Below are 24,943 nucleotides of genomic sequence, written 5' to 3'. Positions count from 1 at the left end.
TTACGGAGAAGTAGTTTTTTGAAGTAGCATTCAACAACTTTTAATTAAAGCTCGTTCCGTTCAATTTTATGCATTCTAAAAAAAGTACTTTTTTTCGAAGGTACGTTATGAAGGTGAGAAAAACACAAGAATGGGGGGTTGAATTGTGTTAGCTTTTTCTTCTTTTCTTTTTCTCCTGACTAAAACAAGTAGTTCAGAAGCAGATAGAGTTCTACTTCTGAATAAATGTTCAGAACTAGATGCAGCGGATAAAAACATAGAGAAAGAGAGAAGCAAGACACATGCAATTTATACAGGTTCCTTCCACAAACCGGAAGTCGGTCCTGTCCCCCTTGCACTTCCAAGAGGAGTTCACTATGTAATATCTGATTACAAATGCTCAATACTAAACTTAGTATGAGACTTCAAATTGCTCAAGCACAACTGCAAGAGACATCCTATGCTCAAGAACAAGATCAAGAGACTTCTATTGCTCAAGCACAACTGCAAGAGACTTCTAAATTCAAACAGAATTACAATGAAAAATGTTTGAGATTGAACACTTGATATACAATCAGTGGTGTTCACAATACAAATCAGATAAAGACTCTAAAGATTCTAGAATTCCTAAGATGTAAGCTTTGTAAAGAAATTCTAAGTGAACTTTGGAGTGAAGATCAATTTCAACAGAGTTTTTGCTTAGCTGATGCGTATATTGTTCTTGAGATACTCTGTGTCTTCAGTTCCTTACATAGAGGTCTGAGAGAGACGTTGAATTGCCAGCACATCCAAAATAGAGTCGTTAGAAGCTTTTATAAATCACCATTGATCCTTTGCCTGATATGGTTATTGTCCTATGAAGGATCAATTTCAAATGTGTTCCCAATGTGCATAAACATTGTTTGCAGGCATAGCTGTTTTTCTTGTCTTGTAGCAGAGACAAAAACAGAGTAGTGGAAGTAGTGGTTGTACACTTCGTGCAAACATACTATGTCAACGCTCTTTGAAGAATTAGCATCCAATGCATTTCAAACTAGCCGTTGCCACACTCTTCCAGTCTTCCGTAATTTTTAGGCGAGTTAGAGTCCTTGAAACAGGTTTTGAAAACTTGAGCTCCATCTCTTGATGAACTGCAGCTTCTGGTGATACATAGCTTCTGATGAACTTTGCTTCTGATGACGTCATCACTTCATAAGCACTTTGTCTTCAGGAGCACTTCAAACTTCAGACGCAGTTTTCTTCAGATTCTTTAAGCTTCTCTTTTTGTTGATATTCTTGCTCTTTATTTGTTCTTTCAGAATCAATTTCAGATGACAAATTTTGTCTATAGTCTTGTACACTTGAACAAATATTAGCGTATCTAATTGACAATTTTTAATACTTTGTTATCTTCAAAACTCTTAAGGGTTATTATTGCTAAACACATTTTGTTCCCACACGTTATTGATATAGTGTTTGGCCTAGCTTCTTCTTAAAAATGTAGAGATGCTGAAGAAAAAAAAAAGTCGGATCAAACGGTACCTTAATCTCCGAGCTTCAACTTTAACTTGATCTCAAAAGACTTGATATCTATAAATAGAGAGAGAATTTACCATTCAAAGGGAGGAAGTTTTGGAGAGAAAAAAAATCAAAATAGAGATGGTCATTATAAGGTTTTATATATATATAGTAAGTAGTGATTGCATTAAATTCAATTTTAGTTTATGTAAATATTTTAAAGTTGATAACTACGCTAAATTTTCTTTTAATTTGGTTATCGCAAACCATTTTTTTCAAATTAAAATATAAATCATAAATTTAAGGAGTGATTGTGTTACATCCACTTTTAATTAAATCATTTCTGCAAATACCTCAAAATTGATAACTACGCTAAATATTTTGAAAATGGGGTTGTAGAAGAAGGTTTTAGTTTTGCTTGTGTTAGATCCACTTTCAGTCATATTTATTTAGTTTTAATTCAAGATAAAGGAGTTTTAGAAAAACTGCATATGATTGTCATAATATTTTGTAATGTTTTCATTTCGAGTCATCTAATTTTAGTTTTCCTGAAACCTAGTAATTCCAAGGTGTTTTTTATGTAATTCAAGAAGAAATCATGAAAATCGGCAAAGCACAACATCTTGAAGATTTGGGAAGACAATGAAAGAAGATTAAGGAGGCCTCTAAAGACATTACAAGAAGGATAAATTATATTCCAAGTCTCAAGACAAGTTATATCAAAGCAAACACCCAAAAGGCGAAGAAAAAGGCGAATAAAAAGGCGAATACGCGCGACAAAATGCACTGATGCACCCCAGGGAGTGAGCCAGGCGCCGTGCCCCGGGCATGCAGAATAGCACTCATGCGCCCCTGACGAAGAAAGTAGTTTATTGGAATTAATTTTATACTTTTTTTTAATCGACAAATATTATTAAACGTCATCCCCGCAAGACGCAGGTTTGGACGAAACAAGATACAAATGGTGCCGCATATAGACGGAATTAATTTTATACTTAATTCCAAGCTTTTTTATATTGCAAATTGCATATATTGACTACTTGCCTTTTACATGAAGTGGGTAAGGGAATGACTTCAAGATGGCATCCTTACCTTGATTTAGCTAGCCATGTTTGGTAAATTTGAGAAACTTTCCTTGCATATTGATTTTCTTGATTTTTTTGACGTAAGTGGCTGCTATAATGCTCAATATATGGGTTCTCCTTTCTAATATGCTCTCGAAATTTTTAGTAATGATTCTATTTTTATTTGTGATTCTTTCATATCTTGTAGGCATTTCTTGTTATGTTTCAATTGAATTGTTGGCAATTGGCATTGACTTCGTTCTCCCAAGGAGATAAAAAAAAAAAAAAGGCGTGGCTTCTGTTAATAATGTGAAGACAATGCCGAAGCTGCTAATAAGTGGACAGTTTACATGTTCTGTTGGGGTCGATACTTAGCCTGCACAATCTTTCAACTTTTCTTTGTTCTTGTATGTATACCCATAATTAATTCATTTTACCATCATTGATTTAACAATATTTTGAATTTTCTATCTTTTCCATTTCATGTGTATTTTAATAGGGATTGGCACTGTTCTGTTTGTCATCATGGCAGTTAACTGTATTTCAAAAGAGATAATTTTCTACCAGCAACGGGAGTTCATTGTCGTTACTATGATTTAGCAAGCGGCTGTTAACAATCCCGGTAGCCTAATGGCAGTTAACTACCGTCAAGCTTATTTATTTATTTTTTGGATGTTAAAGAGCAAATTTAAAGTTATATGAAGAAAATTTTAAATGAGGAAAATCTGTGCTTTTTTAGATCGTCTCCAAAACTGGGTTAACAACTCAATATTTGTTAGTCATTAAAAAAACTCAATATTTGTTAAAATGGTAATTCTACATCCAGAAGTCCTAGTTCAATTGGTAAAAATGCCGAAATTGTTATGCCGGATGCCATGATCGGGATTCGAACCCTGATACCTCTACGTGTGTGAGTTTATAATGGTTTTGTCATTTCGTCTATCTATAAAAAAAAATGGTAATTCTACATTAGCATTAGTACACTACTAAGACAAGCAACATATATATATTACCCCCAAGGCAGGTCGTATTAATTGTATTGGGTTTTAGATTTTCTCTAAATGGATTGTGTGCCTGAAATGAGAAAATAAGTTGTTTACATACTTATAGTAACTAAGCCCCTACACATTAATGGATGAAATGGTTGTTCATTTTTTCTTCTCATATGTTTCTTATCAATTTTTATAAACATTTGTATGTTTTTTTTTTTTATCAATTTTTATCAATGTATTGTATTATTTTTGGGCCATAAAAATGCCTACTATCTATCGAATAATCATCCCTAAAAATATCGAAAAGCGAGAATTCCGGTGGTTAAAACTGCCACTAATTACAAAAATTTAGCCGCCGTTTTAAAAATTGTGTATTACGGCCGTTGTAAAGACGGTCAACAGCAAACTTCCCGTTTACACTTAGCCGCAGTTTTGAAATCGCCACTGTAGTTCATAATGGCGGCTAAACTCGCTGCAATAAGCAAAAATTAGCCTTCGAAATTTATGCGTTTTGTTGTAGTGTATTTATCACATTTCAAATCTGTCTTAATAACAAAAAAGTTGTTTTACAACATTTGTTTTGGTTAAACACTAAAATTTCGTTTTGCTAAAAAAAAAAACAACAGAGGTTAAAATGTTATCTTACAAATATCTAGTTTTTTTTTTTCTTTCACCTTGACACGCACGCATCCATTTTTCTTGAAGGATTTTACATGAAAAATTACCGGTTATATATGATCTTTTTGAAAAAAGAAAGTAGTAGTGATCCATTTTGTGTTCTTTGTTGGCATCATAATGAGACAACTTCACACTTCTACATGAGTGTCATTCATCGAAGTAGATATGGTTTGCTTCCTCTTTATGTGTGGTATTTAATTTGCATGTTTTCATGTATGTACCTTTTCAGGTGTGGTTGGAGAAAAATATTATTGATGCCGATGAGGATATTATAATCCATGTTTTGGCCTTGCGTTATTAGGTATGGTGTGCTAGAAATAAGAAATGTTTTGAAGGGATTGATGTTAATGTTGCCATTGTTCAAAAGACACAAAGTTCTATTGTGATGAATTTTAAGAGTGCGTGCAACGATGATGGAGACTCTAAGTGGAGGTACAATTTTTTCAATATCTGATGTTCATTGGACACCTCCTTTAAGTGGTTTCTGTAAGCTTAATGTTGATGCAGTAGGTCTAATGGATGGGGTAAGTGGGGTATTAGTGTTGTGGGGATAGATAATGAAGGTGTCGCCGCTGCTACTAGTCATGTCAAGTGTTTTCATTAACAGATTTAGAGGTTGCAGAATCTTTAGCTATGCAGAAGGGTTTGAAATTTGGAAAAGAGATGTCTTTTCTGAATCTTATTGCGAAATCACTTAAAGAGTCTAGCCTAATGATAGAAAGCTACCAGCAACGGGAGATCACTGTCGTTACTATGATTTAGCAAGCGGCAGTTAAGAATTGCGGTAGCCTAATGGCAGTTAACTACCGGCGAGGTTATTTACATATTTTTTGGATGTTAAAGAGCAAATTTAAAGTTATATGAGGAAAATCCGTGCTTTTTTAGATCGTCTCTAAAACTGGGTTAACAACTCAATATTTGTTAGTCATTAAAAAAACCTCAATATTTGTTAAAATGGTAATTCTACATCCAGAAGTCCTAGATCAACTCGTAAAAATGTCGAAATTGTTATGTCAGATGCCATGATCGGGGTTCGAACCTTGATACCTCCACTTGTATGTGTGAGTTTATAATGGCTTTGCCATTTCGTCTATCTAAAAAAAAATGATAATTCTGCATTAACATTAGTACACCAAGACAAACAACATATATCTATTACCCCCAAGGCAGGTCGTATTAATGGTATTGGGTTTTTGATTTTCTCTAAATAGATTGTGAGCCTGAAATGAGAAAATAAGTTGTTCACATACTTATAGTAACTAAGCCCCTACATGAAATGGTTGTTCCTTTTTTTTCTTCTGATATGTTTCTTATTAATTTTTATAAACATTTGTATGTTTTTTTATCAATTTTTATCAATGTATTATATTATTTTTGGGCCATAAAAATGCGTACTATCTATCTAATAATCATTCCCTAAAAAATATCTATCTAATGATCATTGTTTATATTAATTTATTTCGTATAAAATGGCATTTGTGGCATGTAAAACTACAATAATTCCCAGTTTCTTTTTTTAATCGAAAAGCGAGAATTACGGCGGTTAAAACTGCCCCTAATTACAAAAAATTAGCCGCCATTTTAAACATTGTGTATTACGGCCGTTGTAAAGGCGGTCAACTGCAAACTTCCAGTTTATACCTTGCGGCAGTTTTGAAACTGCCAGTGTAGTTCATAATGGTGGCTAAAACCGCCTCAATAAGCAAAAACTAGCCGTCGGAATTTACGCGTTTTGTTGTAGTGTATTTATCACATTCCAAGTTTGTCTTAATAACAAAAAAGTCGTTTTAGGTGGTTACAACATTTGTTTTGCTTAAACACTAAAATGTCGTTTAGCTAAAAAAAAAAAAAAAAGATGGAGAGTTTAAAATGTTACTTCCTTCGTTCCTTTTTAATTGTCACTTTTGAATTTTTTACACAAACCAAGACAACAAATACTTTTTATTACCTTTGATGCAACAATTCATCTTTTTCCTATAATAATCTTCATCATTTAATATCTCAGTTCATTTACTTCTTTCTCTACAATAAATAATCAAGGGTAATAAAGACAAAACAACATTTAATGTGTTCTAAATTAGAAACAAAAAAATTATGCAAAAGTGACAATTAAAAAGGAACGGAGGTAGTATCTTACAATTATCTAGCATTTTTTTTGGCACCTTGACACGCACGCATCCATTTTTCTTGAAGGATTTTACAAGAAATATTACCGGTTAAATATGATCTTTTTGAAAAAATAAATAAGTAGCAATCCATTATATGTGTTCTTTGTGGACATCATATGAGACAATTTCACACTTCTACATGAGTGTCATTCGTCAAAGTAGATATGGTTTGCTTCCTCTATAGATGTGGTATTTAATTCGCATGATTTTATGTACGTACCTTTTCGGCTGTAGTTGGAGAAAAATATTTATTGATCCCAATGAGGATATTATAGTCCATATTTTGGCCTTGCGTTATTAGTTATGGAGTGCTAGAAATAAGAAATGATTTGAAGGGATTGATGTTGATGTTGCCACTGTTCAAAAGGCACAAAGTTCTATTGTGAATTTTAATAGTACGTACAACGATGATGGAGACACTAAGTGGATGTCCAATTTTTTCAATATATGATGTTCATTGAACACCTCCTTTTAGTAGTTTCTATAAGCTTAATGTTGATGCAGTAGTTTCTATAAGCTTAATGGTGATAGATAATGAAGTTGTCGTCGTTGCTGCGGGTTCCAGTCAAATATTTTCATTACAAGATTTAGAGGTTGCAGAGTCTTTAGTTATGCGGAAGGGTTTGAAATTTGCGAAAGAAATGTCTTTTCTGAATCTTATAGCAGAATCGGATGCTCTTAATGTAGTTTTGGCGTTGAATGTTCGTCAACAATCTCCTACTTATGTTGGCTATAAAATTGGAGATTGTATTAGTTTTAATGTTAGTTTTTGTTGTTTATTTTTTTTGCCTATTAGGCGTGAAACCAACAAGCAGTTCATTATTTGGCTAAATATTTTTTTCATAATTTAGATTGCATGTGGATCGAAGAAACTCAGCCTTGTATTTATGCAGTCTTGACATTTGATTTATTATCATATTTTCGTTAATGAAATTAATTGTCTTTATCGTAAAAAAAAAAAAAAAGGCAACAACTAAATAGAAGGTTTAGCAAACTAATATATATTTTTTAGATTATTAAGTAATGTTAAGGATTCATTTTGGTGGCATCACGCTCTTAAATATTAAACAAGAAATAATTAGACCAGATGCCGTGATCGGGGTTCAAACTTTGACTCCTTCACTTATATGTGTGACCTTCCAATGACTATTTTTATTTCATCTATCACAAACATAGGGAAAAAACAATTATCAATAACTTATCCAATGACTCAATGCAAAGAAAAAAGGCATCAAAATTTCAAAATTGGGCACAGTCAACAATTGTTGGCTCCCATAGGCATTTGAATGTTATTTGGTGTAGGCTCTCGAAAAAGAAAATAAAGCAGATAATTTGAACAATGTAAACGGATTAAAGTATGGAATACATGTTTATTGACGTTAAATGAGTGTAGAAATATTCTAGCAATCCTTCTCCAATTATTTGAGATCAAGATTTTGCACTGAAAACTCGTAATTTAGGGTTTTGTATGGAAGAGGGATTGAAAGTGGTGAATGAAGTGTGCGGTGGAAGAGTCTAGCGTAATGATAGAAAGCTACCAGCAACGGGAGTTCACTGTCGTTACTCTGATTTAGCAAGCGGCTGTTAACAATCGTTGTAGACTAATGGCAGTTAACTACCGTCGATGTTATTTACGTAATTTTTGGGTGTTAAAAGAGAAAATTTTAAAGTTATATTAGGAAAATCCGTGCTTTTTTAGATCGTCACTAAAACTGAGTTAACAACTCAATATTTGTTAGTTATTAAAAATAAAAAACTCAATATTTGCATTAGCATTAGTACATTAAGACAAGCAATATATATATATATATATGGATTTGCTAGAACACATCCACTAGTTTTTATGTGAGAGTATTTTAGCAAGTTACACCTTAAGGTGTATTTAACTACTTTTTATTTATAACTTGCTAAAACACACCTTCTAAAAAATAAGTGGGTGTATCCTAGCAAATGCCTATAGGAGTTGCTAATATACACCCACTTATTTTTTAGAAGGTGTGTTGTAGCAACATTCACCTTAAGGTGTATCTAACAACTTTTTAGTTATATCTTTACTAAAACACACGTTAATAAAAACTAGTGGGTGTATCCTAGCAAACCATATATATATATATATTACCCCAAAGGCAGGTCGTATTAATTGTATTGGGTTTTAGATTTTCTCTAAATGGATTGTGTGCCTGAAATGAGAAAATAAGTTGTTCACATACTTATAGTAATTAGGGGGGTTTTACGGTGAAGTCAAAAAATTGACTTTTTTGAAAAAGTTATTTTGTTTAACCAATAATATAATTGTCAACGTCATGTTAACTAGTGTCCTGGTGGATCACTCTAAAACTAAATTTTACATTATTACAAACCAGTCCTCATACAAAATATTAAGGGGAACATAAATCTTAGTGCACAAATGAGAATATATATGTTTAATTTTGATTTAATCAAGAACATAATTGCAATAAGTAAAGATTTAATGAAACACTTTATGGAAAAATGTGCAATACACCATATAATATGACGTTACATGGATTAAATACACAAATGTTCAATAATTGGTCATTTAATTTCACCAAAAAAGTCATTTACATGACTTTACCATAGAATTTTACTATTATAACTAAGCCCCTACACATTAATGGATGAAATGGTTGTTCATTTTTTCTTCTGATATGTTTCTTATCAATTTTTATAAACATTTGTATGTTTTTTTTTATCAATTTTTATCATTGTATTGTATTATTTTTGGGCCATAAAAATGCCTACTATCTATCTAATAATTATTCTCTAAAAAATATCTATCTAATGATCAATAATATATATTAAATTATTTCGTAAAAAATGGCATTTGTGGCATGTAAAACTACAATGATTCCCATCCCAGTTTCTTTTTTTAATCGAAAAGCGAGAATTCCGTTGATTAAAACTGTCACTATTTACAAAAATTTAGCCGCCATTTTAAACATTGTGTATTACGGCCGTTGTAAAGATGGTCAAGTGCAAACTTCCAGTTTACACCTATCGGCAGTTTTGAAACCACCAGTGTATTTCATAATGGTGGCTAAAACTGCCGCAATAAGCAAAAATTAGTTGCCGGAATTTACGCGTTTTGTTATAGTGAATTTATCACATTTCAATTTGTCTTAATAAGAAAAAAGTTGTTTTGAGTGGTTACAACATTTGTTTTGGCTAAACACTAAAATGTCGTTTGGCTAAAAATAAAAAAAAAGAGTTTCAAATGTTATCTTACAAATATCTACCTTTTTTTTTGCACTTTGGCACGCACACACCCATTTTTCTTGAAGGACTCTACATGAAAAACTACAGGTTAAAAATGATCTATTTGAAAAAAGAAATCAATAGTAATCCATTGTGTGTTCTTTGTGGGCATCATATACAATTTCACACTTCTACAAAGTAGATATGGCTTGCTTCCTCTTTAGGTGTGGTATTTAATTCGTATGATTTCATGCACATACCTTTTCAGGCTGTGGCGGAGCCAGGATTGTTACGAAGCCTAGGCAAAAAAAAAAATTCTACACATTTATAGGTGTTTACATAAGAAATTGCATGAAAATAATCAAAAAATCTAAAGAAATTGCCCAATTTATAGGGGTTAATATAAGAAATTCAGAGGAATTTACATAAGAAATTGTAAAAAAAAAATTGGGCCAGAGCCGGTGCGCGTGCCGGGGTCGCCGGGCGGTGAAACCACCACTGTTTTCAGGTGTGGGTGGAGAAAAAAATTATTGATGCCGATGAAGATATTATAGTTAATGTTTTGGCCTTGCGTTATTAGGTATGGTGTGCTAGAAATAAGAAATGTTATTAGGTATGGAGTGCTAGAAATAAGAAATGTTTTGAAGGGATTGATGTTGATGTTGCCACCGTTACAAAGGCACAAAGTTCTATTGTGAATTTTAAGAGTGCTAGTACAACCATGATAGAGACACTAAGTGGAGGTCCAATTTTGTCAATATCTGATGTTCATTTGACACCTCCTTTTAGAGGTTTCTATAAGCTTAATGTTGATGCAGCATGTCCGATGGATGGGGGAAGTGGGGTATTAGGGTTGTGGTGATAGATACTGAAGGGTGTTGTCGTTACTGCTAGTTCCTATCAAGCCTTTTCACTACCAGATTTAGAGGTTGCAGAATCTTTAGCCTGTCAACAATCTCCCACCTATGTTTGCTCTATTATTGGAGATTGTATTAGTTTTAATTGTAGATTTTGTAGTTTAATTTTTTTTCATGTTAGACGTGAAGCCAACCGAGCAGCTCATCATTTAGCTAAATATGATCTTCATAATTTAGATTGCATATGGATTGAAGAATCGCAGCCTTGTATTTATGTATTCTTGGTATTTGATTTATTATCAGACTTTCGTTAACGAAATTGTCTTTAACGTAAAAATAAAAAAAATTGCAACAACTAAATAGAAGGTTTAGCAAAATAATATTTTTTTAGAGGATCAAATAATGTTAATGATCCATTTTGGTGGCATCACACGCTTATATATCAAACAAGAAATAATTAGACCGGACGCCACGATTAGGATTCAAATTTTAACTCTTTCACTTGTATGTGTGACCTTCCAATGACTATTATCATTTCATCTATCTAAAAATATTCCATAAATTAGTAGAGCAAAAATTATTTTCTTTGCCATATATCACACGGTACTTACCAACTCATTTTCTTCTATATAAGCTATCACATGTGCAGCTTTTTTTCAAACCGAAACAAACATATACACTACATAGCAATTGTTGTTACAGTTTATTTCCATTAAGGATCAATGACCAACATGAAGGTTGCATGCATGGCTATAGTTATGTGCATGATGGTGGTGAGTACGACTCAAGCTCCTGTACGACCTATATGTGATCTGGTGAAAATAACCCTAGCTGATTGCTTGGATTACCTAACAGGTGGTGTGAAAGATCCATCCTCATTGTGTTGTGATGGAGTGAAAGAATTAAGTACTAGAGCCAATACCACTGCTATTCGCCAAAAAGCATGCAATCGCGCCAAAGATATAGCTATGCATACTTCGAATTTTAACAACCTCCGTGGGTCTGGACTTGGACTTAGATGCAGTACCCTGCTCCCATTTCCGATTTCCTCCAACGCTGATTGTACCCGGTAAGTGTATTGTTTATTTTCTACAATTTTTGATGAACAAATGAACAATAAAAACACAATATTATAAATTTCATTATGAATGCTTGGCAATGGAATGAACATATAAAATTTTCTGACTACTTTATGTGTTTCTTATATTTACAGCGTGCGTTAGAGTTGAAGAGGAAGTTGTTGATGCAGCCTTATGCAAATTACAAATAAATGTTATGTTGAATAAAATAAAGAGTGGGGAAAGCTGAGCTTACATACTTCTCCTCTTATTTATGTATTAACTAAATAATACAAATCTTTCACATATATGTACCATATGTATCATGTATGGATTTGATGGTCTCCTTGAATGAGTTATATAATATGCTATTTTATTTGATTTTTTGTTGTTTGCTAGTGCCTTTAAATTTGGGTTAATAGACATCATTCAAAATTTATCAGTTTAACAATGATAATATTGCATAAACACATAATGGTTGTGTACCTTATTATTAAATTTAATTTTATATAGACAAAATATTAATTGAGAGTATAAGTTGTACTCCAACCTATTTTTACATGGTCACATTATTAAATGAATAGTGTTTAAACACAAAAAGATATTTTTCTAACAATAGTAAAAAGAAAATGGTTTTACATTTTGACGATACGGGTCTTTCTTAGTTTGCTTAAACACTATATATTTAATCTTGTGATCATATAAAACTTGCTCTTTGTACCCCTACCCATTACAAAAGAAATGTGTTTACCACTATAGTACCCTAATTTTGTTCGAACAAATTCAGAAAATTTTAAAATAAGTGATAAATTGTTTAATATATGCTATTGTTTTCCATCGTTATTAATCTTCTCCAAAAAAAATCTAAAAAAAGGACACTTAAAATGAGATTTGTTTTATCAAGAACGACCAGAAGGCTTGCATCCAATAGCTTGAGGTTTAATCTCCAAGCTTCACTTGTACATCCAAAACATCCTAGAACTGTTTGGTTTGGGGAAAACTAGAATTACATGACTCGAAATAAAAACATTACAAAACATCCCAAAAATCATATGCAATTGTTCTAAAACTCCTCTAATTTAGATCAAAACTAAATAAAAATGACTAAAAAAAAATGCTAAAAACAACGTAAGATGGCTTGTCATCGAGCAGCATATCTAGGACCCTAAGTTAGGGGTGCAAAAATTTTAACTTCATTAAATATTTTTAATATTAAAATTATAATATTTTAAAATATACACTCCTTCAGCCCTTTTTTATAAGAATACTTTATAAAAATCATGGGTATTAAAAAAAATTGTTGTATTAATAAATTTATCTGAAAAAATGTGTTACTATTACTAAATAATGTAGTTTTTTTTGTATAACTGCATTCGATGTTGATTTTTCATATTACAAGATAATTGATAGTAATAATAATGGTATAGTTGAAAAAAGAAGAGTTAAATTCATCTAGGAATTTGTAGATAGTATTATATTTAAAGACAAAACTTTTTTTTTAAATAATTTTATAATTAGGGACGGAGGAAATATATATATATATATATATATATATATGTGTGTGAGTGTAGATGGTTTATATGCAATAAAAAGGATATAAGAGAGTATCATTTATGCTATATACAAAACAAAAAGAATAAAAATATGACTAGAAATTAGCGAGTGGGAACATTTTTTTTCGTATTTTACATTATTATCTATTTGCAAGTAATATTTCAAATGCATTTGATTTGGGGTAGTGGATGGGTAATGGAAGTATTAACCTTTGAAACTCATGTTCTGCGTTTTTGGTTGCTTTTATGAAAAAATAAAAGTCTACCAAGTAAAATAACAACATTAAAAGTCGTTTTATAGAAAAATCAATAGCATTAAAAGTCTTTTTTTTTTTGGTCATTAAAAGTCTTTTTATACAGTCAAATTAAGCATTAAAAGTCAAATTAAGCATTAAAAAGCAATATCACACGCATTAGTCTAGTGGTGAGGTGCAAAACAAAAAGTTGAGTGTGTGCAAATAGCAATAATAGTAAGATTATTGGCTTAATTAGTCCCCGAGTCCCTTAACTTGATTGTTTGTATCAAATTGGTCCCCTAAATATAATTTGTACCAAATTCGTCCTCTAAGTTTTGTCTGTTACCAGTTTCGGTCCTTTCTGTTAATTTGGGTCAAAAAATGTTAAGTTATGTCCATGCTGGCTTGTCATGCTATCAGCAACATCCTAAAGCACATCAAACCCAAAAACATAGACATTCTCAGCAATTTTCTTGTATTTTCAAGCTCGATCTTCAACTTTTTAATCTTCTTCTTCTGCTTCTCAATCTTTACATCCCTTTCATCAATAACATCCTCATCCAATAACTTAAAGAATCTACACCCTTTGTCAAATGAATTTTTGTAGTTCTTACAACCCCAAAAGTTCTTCCCACAGTTGGGGTTACTCATATCAGCCACTGTTCGAATCACAGCTTGTTCTCCACACCAACATTCCCTGTTCGATCTCCTTCTCAGACTAGATCCAACTGAACCTCTTGAATGGTCCTGCACCCATGGTCGTGTTTGGCTTTTTGATGATTGGGCCGACATATTTTCTCATAAACGATTGAGAAGAAGAAGAAGAAAGTGGGTTACGATTTTGGTGAAGAAGAAGAGAAGAGGGTAGGCCGATTTTGGAGAAGAAGAAGAGAAGAGGGGAGAAAATGTCACACGAACCCTAATTTCAATCTCTACATTCCAATATATAGTAGTGAGTCATCTTTGCCACATACCCAATTAAATTGCCACGTCAAACGCCACATATACATAACTTAACGTTTTTTGACCCAAACTAACAAAAAGGACCGAAACTGGTAACGGAGCAAAACTTAGAGGACGAATTTGGTACAAATTATATTTAGGGGACCAATTTGGTACAAACAATTAAGTTAAGGGACTCGGGGACTAATTAAGCCTAAGATTATTAGTGCAAATAGCAGTAACAGTAAGATTATTGGTGCAAATAGCAAAAATTCAGGGTGTGCAGGTGCACACCCTCGGGCATACATGCATGCGTGTTAAATAATTCAGTGTTATTCGTCAATTTTCACCCATCTTAACAGATTTAAAAACTCATATCACTCACTTCACACTCTCATATTTCCTACCACTTTACTCTTTTCATCCAATGTTCGAAGAAAAAAAAAACAATTTTCATGAAACCCTTCGAACACTAAATCCTTAAAATTATCGATGGCATCTTCTTCATCATCCTCTGCAATCAACAAAGCTTCTGCTACAAATGGATCAGTAAACATAGCCTCACAAGAAAAGCTCCAACTAATCCCTAAGACTATACATGAAAATGAGAATGATTTAAACGTACTTCGTGAGTTAGTGGTTGATATTGAGAATCTTGCTGCGAATGGGTTCAAACGCAAGCCAGAAATTAAACATCAAGAATAGGGTTTGATGGTCGGATTAGGCAAGTGTACCAAATCGTTTACCAAGTAATAAAGTGATCAGTAAAGTAGAGTATCGTATCCACATGGATTGTAGTTTCGTCTAAACAATTTGCGTTATTTGGGAACAAAATAAATAAAAGAGATAAGGGTTTAGATTTTTGCAATTTAATCTGTTTGTACCAGAGCAAATTTTACACGTTTTGATTGCAGAATGTTAGCGGCGGTTAGGATTCTTTGAATGTCCTCTATTCATTTGTTGGAATTAATTAACAGTCAAGTCGCGTTTCGTTATTCTAAGTAGAGTATTTAAGTGATGAGTTCGTCGGGACGTGATAACCTAATCAGCTATCACATTGCACCTGCTGGTCGCACGATGATCCTTACATGTGGGGTCTTACTATATCATAAATTTCGGTCCATCCCTGGAAAAAGAACATGTCTAAGTCCAACAAGGAAGCTCTAAGAGCTTAGTTCTCAGAGTTGATGTATCAGATGGACTTAGTTGATCTCATAAGGAATCATAGCTTCCATTTGCCTCATTTTGTTGATGATGTTCCTGAAGTGTATGAGTTTCTAGTACTGAACCTTGATACTCCTCTAATACCTCTGAGACCAAAATTCCTACTTATCTCTGCTCCAGCACCTCAAACTTATGTTGAGTATGTGTCTACTTCTGAGTTCCAGACCTTCCCAATAGACATAAGGGTTGAATTGGCTTATCAAATGGATGCTCAACTTTAGATGCAAACTCAACTTCAAGGACATTCAGAGACTCAAGCTGAAATGAAGACTCAGTTAGACACCATCATATAGCTTTTGATGACCTTATAAAATCTAAGAAATCTTAGGAAACCTTTTTTTTTTATCTCATGAACTTTTTGTCTCTTGTATTTTAATTTTCTCAGTATTTTATATATACGAGTATTTCTTTTTGTTGATGGAAAATGGGGGAGTAGAAGTAGTATTTTATTATCTTGCAGAATTTATATTGTTTCTTAATACTTATATGCTTATTATGTCATAATTAACCTGGCTTAGACTTAGGGGAGCTTACATAAATTTGTCCTCATCAAAAAGGGGGAGATTGTTAACAAACGTGTATTTTAGAACAATGTCTCTACAGTTTTGATGATAAAAATGTATGAAAGAACAATTAGGTAGCCTAAAGTTTGTTCAAGGGGTCAGGACCATAGAATTAAGTTCTAACTCTGAATTCAACATTTTAGCTCTGAAACACCGAGCTCTAAACGAAGTAGAACATATTTGGTACCCAAGACGAAGTTCAGATGACAAAGCTCAGATTTGAAGATGGTTAACAAAAATTCGAAGTTATTATCAATATGCATCAAGTTATGAAGACAAACTCTGATTTAAAGACGAATCTCTGATGACAAAGCTCTGACCTGAAAGATAAAGTCAATAGTCAACACTTTGAAGAACATCTGACCAATTTTGTCTTCTTCTAAAGAAACGTCATTGTCCAAGTTTCGTAGTACATTTTGTCTTTGTTGAATTAAATGAAGAACATGATGCATAAAATGGCAAAGCTCTTACAAGGCAAAGAGAACGCAACAGACAATTCTAAAAGAAGCAAAGAAATTATGAAAAATTGTTCAACAAAATTATCCCTTTGAAGCGAAGTTTTCAAACCTGGAAAAATCTCTTGATGCATTGGAAATCTCTCTCAAACAATTCTTCTATTTAAATCTTCTATAAAACGTCCTTGAACGTTTGCAGAAATACATACAACAACACGTTTTCAATTGTGCCAAAACTGAGATCAAATTTTAAACACAAAAACACTTAAAAAAAATTCTTACAAACTTTCAATTTCAAATACTCTTTTTATGGACTAACTTAAAATCATAAAGGTACATACATACTACTATATACATAACTTTTTTGGTGTACCATATTTTCAATATACCAGAATTACCCTAAAATAGTAATACTCTTAATTTATAAATTATGATTTGGTTGTTATAAATATGTCTTTCTACCATTAAGAATTTATGTATTTTTCAAATTTAAATTAAAATCCACTTATGTCAGAAACTAAAAATTAAGTGTAAATTTTAGTCAAATTTTCCTACACTAAATTTTTTTAGCCAATATAAAATAAAAATCGAAAATGCGGGTAACGTTATTGTCCATCTTTTCGATAGTATATAATAATATTTTAATTTAATTTTCTAAAATTAAAGTCAAGTTTCGAACATGCTCAAACTGAGTATTTCCCTTATATCTTGTTAACAATGACTTAAAAAAAATTATTAGAATAAACTTTTTTTTTGACAAAATTATTAGAATAAACTTCTTACTTATAAGTGTCAACATCTCGTGAAATCGCACCCTTCAAAAAATCTCGTGAAATAACATCCTTCAACAAAAAAAATATTTCCTGAAATAACAATATAAGATTCATCCCAATGAGCTTAGCTCAGTTGGTAGGGATATCGTATTTTATATCTAGGAGCGGAGTTCGAACTCCAGACACTCCGCTTCTCCACAATTATAAATTGTGTAAGCTCTAACCACTAGGCTACTTGACAAAAAAAACGATATAAGATTCAATAAATAATAACGATGGATGTATGTCATTGTTAACCAAAAGTGAATAAAATTCTTACTAATAAATGTCAACATCTCGTGTAACAAAAATTAGGTCATGAAACTAACCACATGGTCATATGGATGGGAAACAAAAATGTACATTCGAATGGTGTTCGTGACCATGTTGACCCCCTTTGTTTCCTGTACTTCAGGTGTTCATTTCATCTACTTTTCTTAAGAAGCAAAAATTCAATTATTAACATATATATAAAGATTGAGTACAAATGATATTCGAACAACCCAATTGAATGGTCCAACGGTATTGACTTGTGATGTGACTCTAAGAAATGATTTTCTTTAAAGTTTCAGATTCAGTTCTCTCTGATACCAATTTAGATAGGATAATTTAACTTCTTTCAAAATGATATTTAAAACTTTAAGTCATAATGTAAATGTTGGACAATAAGAGACTCGTCTTAATCTAATCAACTAGTTTATAATGACTTGCCACCTTAACATAACTTTGTTTTAACATGAGTTATTTTTAGTTCAAAATAAAAATTATACGTTCTTGTAGCATGTATTGCAATTAATTTCTCTTAAAAAAAAAAATTAAGCCAAAAAAGAAAATATATTAAAAAAAGAAGATCAGGAAGTATAAGACTGAGAGGGCATAAACCTGACCTAGTAAACCACAAAAACAACCCGTAACGGATATAACAAATCACCACATAAGTGGTATAAGGACAACAATATAAACAATCACTACCACGGACAATCTAGCGAACCCACGTGTGGGCACGAAACCGAATTGCAAAAAAACGTAGAGTGAGCATTCAAAGCTTATAAAAGGCGTATGGATCGACTGCCAACACAGAAACGACCCAAGATCCAACAACCCCCTTCTGAAACGAACCAAGCTAAAAGCCCTTTCAGGCTAATCTAACCAATTATGAACCGAAGCACGCATAGGTCTTGTTATCACAGTCCACCATCGATGCAAAACCACGGCAGATGACGTCCTTAAGGTACGATAAACAACAGCTACCGTCAACACGGAGCGTCTACGCACCTAACCCTTTCGAGCACATCAGGACAGAACCAGAGAATAAAGTCTGTAGGTAAGATAAAAACTACCGTCAACACAGAGTCTCCACGTACCTAGCTCTTTCGAGCATAGCAGACTAGAGAACCCAGTCTTTCAAACAAACCAAGTCGGAACAACCACCACCCGTCAGCATCTTCCTGAAACAGAAATAGAACATAAACAAAAACAACCACAGGAAAAAAATCGTCGAATAACACAGTAACGAACAGTTCGTCGGCGGCCGAGAACAACACCGACTTGCCAAACACGACAAAAAGGAAGGAAAACAGTAACCCACTGGATTTGAGAGAAGCTTGACAACTGAATCGGATCCACAACCTATACAGGCCGCGAACCCAAAACGAACAGTAAGCCAAACAACAGAACAAACGAGCCACACACCGGAACCTCAAAAACCAACCAGCAACTGCCGTTTGAGACTCCGAGAGGACCGGGAAAGGGGTGGTACGGCTAAACGACATCGCACCACCAGCAGGGAGGTTACATCTTATGAACAAGGTTTGGATGATAGGGGAAAAGAAATGGGATCGGAGCTGTTTGTTTTGCTAAGGCGGTGTAAATGTTTTTTCTAGAGAGAAGACAGAGAACCTCTCTCTAGAAAAAAACCTTCTCTTAAATTTTTGAAATGGCAGTACCGTAGAATATTAGCAATGATTTAACTAATGTATGATAGAAATTACGTCATATATATATATATATATATATATATATATATATATATATATATATATACACTCCTTTGGTTTCATTTGTAAGCAAAAAATAAATTTTTAAGTTCATTGAATAATTGATTTATTTGGCTATTTGGTCAACATTATAAACTGATCTGATCAGTGAAGATCAGAAAAATGTGGTGGTAATTCTCCAGTAGAAACAATTGTTGTTGCTGTGGTGTATGTTGCTCCGGTGTGGAGGAGAAAAGCTTCTGCAACGAAGAAGAATGGTGTCTGCATGCACGTTAGCACTCCAATGTTTAAGTCAATATATGAACAAGGTGGATTGTTTGTGCGAAAAATGGGTGAATGAATCTTACCTAGAACATGATGCTGAGTTACGAATGTATAGACGAGTAGGTTGATAACTGCCTCTGAGAGACTTCGACAGCCAACATTCAATCTAGGCGCACTCATGTGCAGTAAGCCGCACATTGCTTCTCGTGCACCTTCACGGTGTTGTTTTCTAAGTGGCGTGGGCCTTAGCTTGATGGGTGATTCTTATTAGGCTTTATGCTGATCCGAAACATAAATCATATATATGAATTATTCAATAAACCTAAAAAAAATTGTCCATAATTTTTTAGTTTTTACATATAAATATCCAATAATCATTAATTAGTTCACATTAGTTCCCCACTCATGAGTTCTATTGTACATGTCCCACGTCCAATAAATACAGTCCAAGTATGGTAGAAGACTGCATAAATTTTTGTACCCAAAAAATAAACTATACTCTATTTGATATCTTGGGTCACCAATTTAAATTTGTAATGGTCCACTTCTATATACTGAATTTTAAAACTATACTTTTTCTATCTAGAAAAATTCACTCACTCACACATGATTCAAACGACTATACGTACCGTAAATATATTGCCAACTCAAAACCATACTAACCGTTTTCACTATCACAAACCAAACATGTAACTATCACACTCACTAAAATACAAACTAACTTATGTAATGAATTTGTATCTCATTTACTATATATATACCCTATCTTATATCAATCTCTTCACATCAAATTCTTATTAAATCACACTAATTCCCATTTCTAAGTTTCATAACTTCAAATTCAATATGTCTAGCTCAATGGTGTTGGTGAAGGTTACTTGCTTGACAATGATGATGTGCATGGTTTTAGGTTTACCACAAACTCTTGATGCTCTTAGTTGTCTTCAAGTAGAAACAAAATTGATGCCATGCGTCCCGTATGTGACGGGAAATGGTGGTTATGTCCCTCAACCGTGCTGCGATGGTGTTAAGGCCATAAACAACCAAGCCGTGACCAAATCCGATCGTCAAGCTGCCTGTAGGTGTATCAAGACCGCCACTTCCGCGATCCATGGACTGAACATGGACATCCTTGCTGGCCTCCCTAGCAAATGTGGGGTTCACTTGCCTTATACTCTTGGTCCCTCCACAACCTGCGAAAAGTATGTCTATAAACCCCATTGATCATGAAAAAATTATATACAATTTTTTTTTTTTTTTTTTACAGAAGTTATATATAAATACTTAAAACTAATGAATAGTGAAATACATGCTAATTATTTTACTTGTTTATACACACACAAAAAATATGGGTTGATAGAGAAAATATATGAAATCATCACTAATTTTGTCACTAAATTTAATATTGAGAGAGTCACTAAATTAGTTCCTGTAATCGCTAATCCTGACAATTTATCCTTGTATTGTTTAATCATTTAAAATTTCGTTCTTTGACTAACTTAATCACTGCCACGTCATCAAATTAGCAAAATGGCATGGGAATGAACAAAAATATCCTCGTCATCTATTCGTGAAATGACATTTTTACCCTTGTCTTCATCTTCTTCTCATAATAAAGACGAGGGTAAGAGTTTTATTTTAAAATAACCGACTCAAATCACATATGAGATGATTATAAAATGATCATTGATGACACTTTAATTAATTGATAATTCTCCATTCTTAAAAAATATTATTTTAAAAATTAACCTTAAGTTAATTAACTTTTATTGTCAAATGCAGGATTGAGTGAGCAGCAGTTACAACTTAGAGAGGGGGTATTGATGTTGTTTATCAAGTTTGAAGTGACATCAGAGAATAAATAAGTTGGCTAATCCCCCGATTGTAATCATATATAATTATAATTATTATTTGAGATTTCCATATACAAACTATAACAATAACAACATCTTATGTATTTGCTCAAAAAAAAAAATCTTATGTATTGAGTTTAATATTAATAAATAATATGGATTTTCTCAAGTGTTGAAAATATACTTTGCCATCTATGTTACTCTCTATCAGAAAAGAAGCGTTGTTCATAAATTAAGGGTATAGAATTCACGAAAGAAAAAACAAATAAGGATGTTTAAGAAGAATTCTTTCATACACTAGACTTTTCTTGGGTATCATCATAGATCAAATTAATCGAAAATATAAATTCACATAAAACTAATTAAATATAAAAATAATGATATGACATTAAATAATTGGATCATGTTGTTGAGTATCATATCTAATAAAACTTTAGAGTATTATAGTCTAATGATATTTGATACAAGCTACGATTGAACCTAAACTTTTTAGATTAACTGTTTTATTTGGGCCTCCTTTCCAAAGATAAAATTGTTTGATTTTCACCTACCACATAACAAAATAATTGAAGATCTCATAAATTGAAGGTCCGATTTTGTAGAGCTAGATGATCTACCATATAACAAAAACTTTCATCTAAATAATTATATCTCTCACTTATCAATCATTATTTTTTATCTAAATAACTTATTTTAAGGGTTAAATATGTTTTGGTCTTTGTAAATATACCAACTTTTCATTTTAGTCCCTCTAAATTTTTCCTTCAACTTTTAATCCTTATAAAATTTTCAGTCACTACTTTTAGTCCCTATTTTTAAGTTATTTTTTTAATAAAATTGTGCAGAAATGTGTAGAATATTATAAAAAAAAAAAAATCACAAAAAAGTTAGAATTTTTTAACAAAACACAAATTTAATATGAATTTTTAACCGTAAAAATTGATATTAAATTCATGTTTTGTTAAAAAATTCTAAATTTTTTAGGAAGAGATTCTTATAATATTAAGAATTTTTTTTTTGAAAATTTTTATTTAAAATATGAATTCTACATATGAGTTTACTTTAAAAGAGGGACCAAAAGTAGTGATTGAAAGTTTTATAGGGACTAAAAGTTGAAGGAAAATTTTAGAGGGACTAAAACAAAAATTGATATATTTATAGGGATCAAAAATATATTTAACCCTTATTTTAATCATCCATCTATTATTCATTCTCATCTAAAATAGAATAATATCACCGATGTTTAAAAAGTTATGTGACCAAGTGAAACCCAATTAACTACTAGGAAGATCCAATTTTAACTTCAAATTTTCATCTTATTACACCGACTAAAGAATTTGTTGAACAGAAAAAATAGCTACAGTAATTTAAGAATAATTTAATTTCGCATTAATTCCATTGCAGAAAAAATAAATGTTGATTGAATGCATTGTCAATGATCTATCTTTAAAATCTTAGGCATGGGTACGTTTGGTCTGAATCTCTGTCCTCAGATAGTATTAATAGTATACTAGCATTTAACTTCTCCAACCATCACCTATAATGATACTCAATTCACCTCAACTACCACATAACTACAAGCACGTGGCTAGCCACACGTCCTAAGATGATTTCACGTAGTCATAAATTGACACATTCACATAATCAGTCGATCTACGGTCGTTAGATTGAGATCAGACTGACTAGATTTTAAGCTCAGTATTTTTTATTTTAAAAGATAAAGAAATGCTAAAATATAAGGACACGTGTTAAGGAGTATAATGTGAAAATTTTGCCTAACATTCAATTTTTTAAACATTAAAAGTAGTTTTCTTCAACATAGAAGTTCTACTTTTTAATTTCCTTAAATGTGTTAGCATGACCCTAAAAAAATATCAAAATTTATCTTAAAATATAAATCGTCTAATAACAATCTAATGGCCATAGATGTGCTAACTACATGAAATGCGTTAAATTTATTAGGAATCCGACAGATTAAGATCAGACAGACTAGATTTTAAACTCCGTAATTTTTATTTTAAAAAACAAAGAAACGTTCAACATGTAAGGGCGCATATTAAAAAATCTAATATGAAAATTTTGTCATACATATTTTTTTAACATTTAAAAGTTATTTTCTTCAACATAAAAGTTCTATTTTTAGTTTCCTTAAACACGTTAGCATGACACTAAAACAAATATCGAAATCTATCAAAAAATATGAAACGTCTAATCTTGATCCAACGATCTTAGATGTGTTCAGAGTGTAAAATGCTTTAAATTATTTAGGAATCCGATTTCCTACATGCCCTTGTGCATGCACCCCATAAACAGACCCATACCCATTTCCCCTATATATATAAACTCTGCAACATCTCAAAAACCCACAAAACTAAAATCAAATTAACCATTTTCTAACATAGATATTTTGTTATTTCTACTACATTAGCCTTATCATGGGTTACTCAACTATGGCAACCAGGCTTGTTTGTTTGGCAATTGTGTGCCTTGTGACTTTTGGTCCTAAGGCAGAAGCAGCTGTTACATCCTGTGGTCCAGTTGTGACTAGCTTATACCCTTGTGTTTCTTACATCATGAATGGTGGAAACACTGTGCCTGCTGCACAGTGTTGTAATGGAATAAGGAACCTTAATACTATGGCTCAAACCACAAATGATCGTAGAGCTGTTTGTACCTGCATTAAGAATGCTGTTAGCCAAAGTGGTTTCAGTTACACTAATTTAAACCTTAACCTTGCTGCTGGTCTTCCAAGGAAATGTGGTGTTAACATTCCTTACCAGATCAGCCCTAATACCGACTGTAACAGGTACTACTTATAATTTTTACATATATATATTCACATATGTAATGTAAACCCTTAAGGTGCTACTTAAATCATATGTAGCCCTGCAGATCGGCCCAACTCAATCTCGATTGTTACATTAACCCTCTCGTCTGTTAAAACGATCGAGATTGGGCTAGATCGAGATGTAGAGCTGCAGCTAAGCCATTTTACTATAATGTTATGTTATGATATAAGATACCATACTATATGTGACAAGATTAAAGTGGTGGGAGTACTACAAGTTAAAAATGAGTTACTGATTTTATTTTTTTCATGTAACAAACTTTATTTTCTATAGAACATGTTTCCTATATATATGTCTGATGAGTCTTTTTTTTTTTTTTTGGATGCAGTGTGCACTGAGGTTGAAACATGATGTGTGAAACAGTAACTTAAGAAGAATGTTATGTTAGTTTATAGTGTGTGAGAATAAGAGGCTACTCTCATGAGTGACGTGAGAATGATCACTTGAAGTTGCTTCTTTCTAGCTTAATATTATTGTATTGTGTCTTTGTGTGTTAGTGTGTGGTTATGCTGTTTGTGTACACTTTATTGTGGGCACTATAGCATATGTTATATAGAGTGTTAGAATAAGTTGATGGATATTTGCAATGTTGTTGTAGTTTCTTACCTAATGATATGTGATGTTTATTTGGGAATGAAATTTGAAAAGGTTAGGTATGACAAATGTTCTCAACTCAACATTGACTTAAA

The 24,943-nt window shown here is 32.4% G+C and overlaps 3 protein-coding genes across 3 annotated transcripts; all 3 read left to right on the top strand.

Annotated features, from left to right (window-relative positions):
- The first annotated feature begins 11,121 nt into the window (after nt 1-11,121).
- LOC11424399 (non-specific lipid-transfer protein 5) lies at nt 11,122-11,884 on the top strand. Its single transcript, XM_003605252.4, has 2 exons — nt 11,122-11,517; nt 11,662-11,884. The coding sequence occupies exons 1-2, from the start codon at nt 11,171-11,173 to the stop codon at nt 11,669-11,671; spliced, it is 357 nt and encodes a 118-aa protein (XP_003605300.1). The 5' UTR covers nt 11,122-11,170; the 3' UTR covers nt 11,672-11,884.
- An 8,443-nt stretch (nt 11,885-20,327) lies between these two features.
- On the top strand, nt 20,328-21,584 carry LOC120580240 (non-specific lipid-transfer protein 1). Its single transcript, XM_039833796.1, has 2 exons — nt 20,328-20,754; nt 21,335-21,584. The coding sequence occupies exons 1-2, from the start codon at nt 20,399-20,401 to the stop codon at nt 21,342-21,344; spliced, it is 366 nt and encodes a 121-aa protein (XP_039689730.1). The 5' UTR covers nt 20,328-20,398; the 3' UTR covers nt 21,345-21,584.
- A 2,159-nt stretch (nt 21,585-23,743) lies between these two features.
- On the top strand, nt 23,744-24,943 carry LOC11424398 (non-specific lipid-transfer protein 1). Its single transcript, XM_003605245.4, has 2 exons — nt 23,744-24,211; nt 24,583-24,943. Exons 1-2 carry the CDS (start codon nt 23,841-23,843, stop codon nt 24,590-24,592), a joined length of 381 nt encoding a protein of 126 aa, XP_003605293.2. The 5' UTR covers nt 23,744-23,840; the 3' UTR covers nt 24,593-24,943.

Source organism: Medicago truncatula, chromosome 4 (assembly GCF_003473485.1).
Source record: "Medicago truncatula cultivar Jemalong A17 chromosome 4, MtrunA17r5.0-ANR, whole genome shotgun sequence".
NCBI lineage: Eukaryota > Viridiplantae > Streptophyta > Magnoliopsida > Fabales > Fabaceae > Medicago > Medicago truncatula.
The sequence above is the reverse complement of the archived record's forward strand: the minus strand, read 5'-3'. Positions and strand labels throughout refer to the sequence as shown.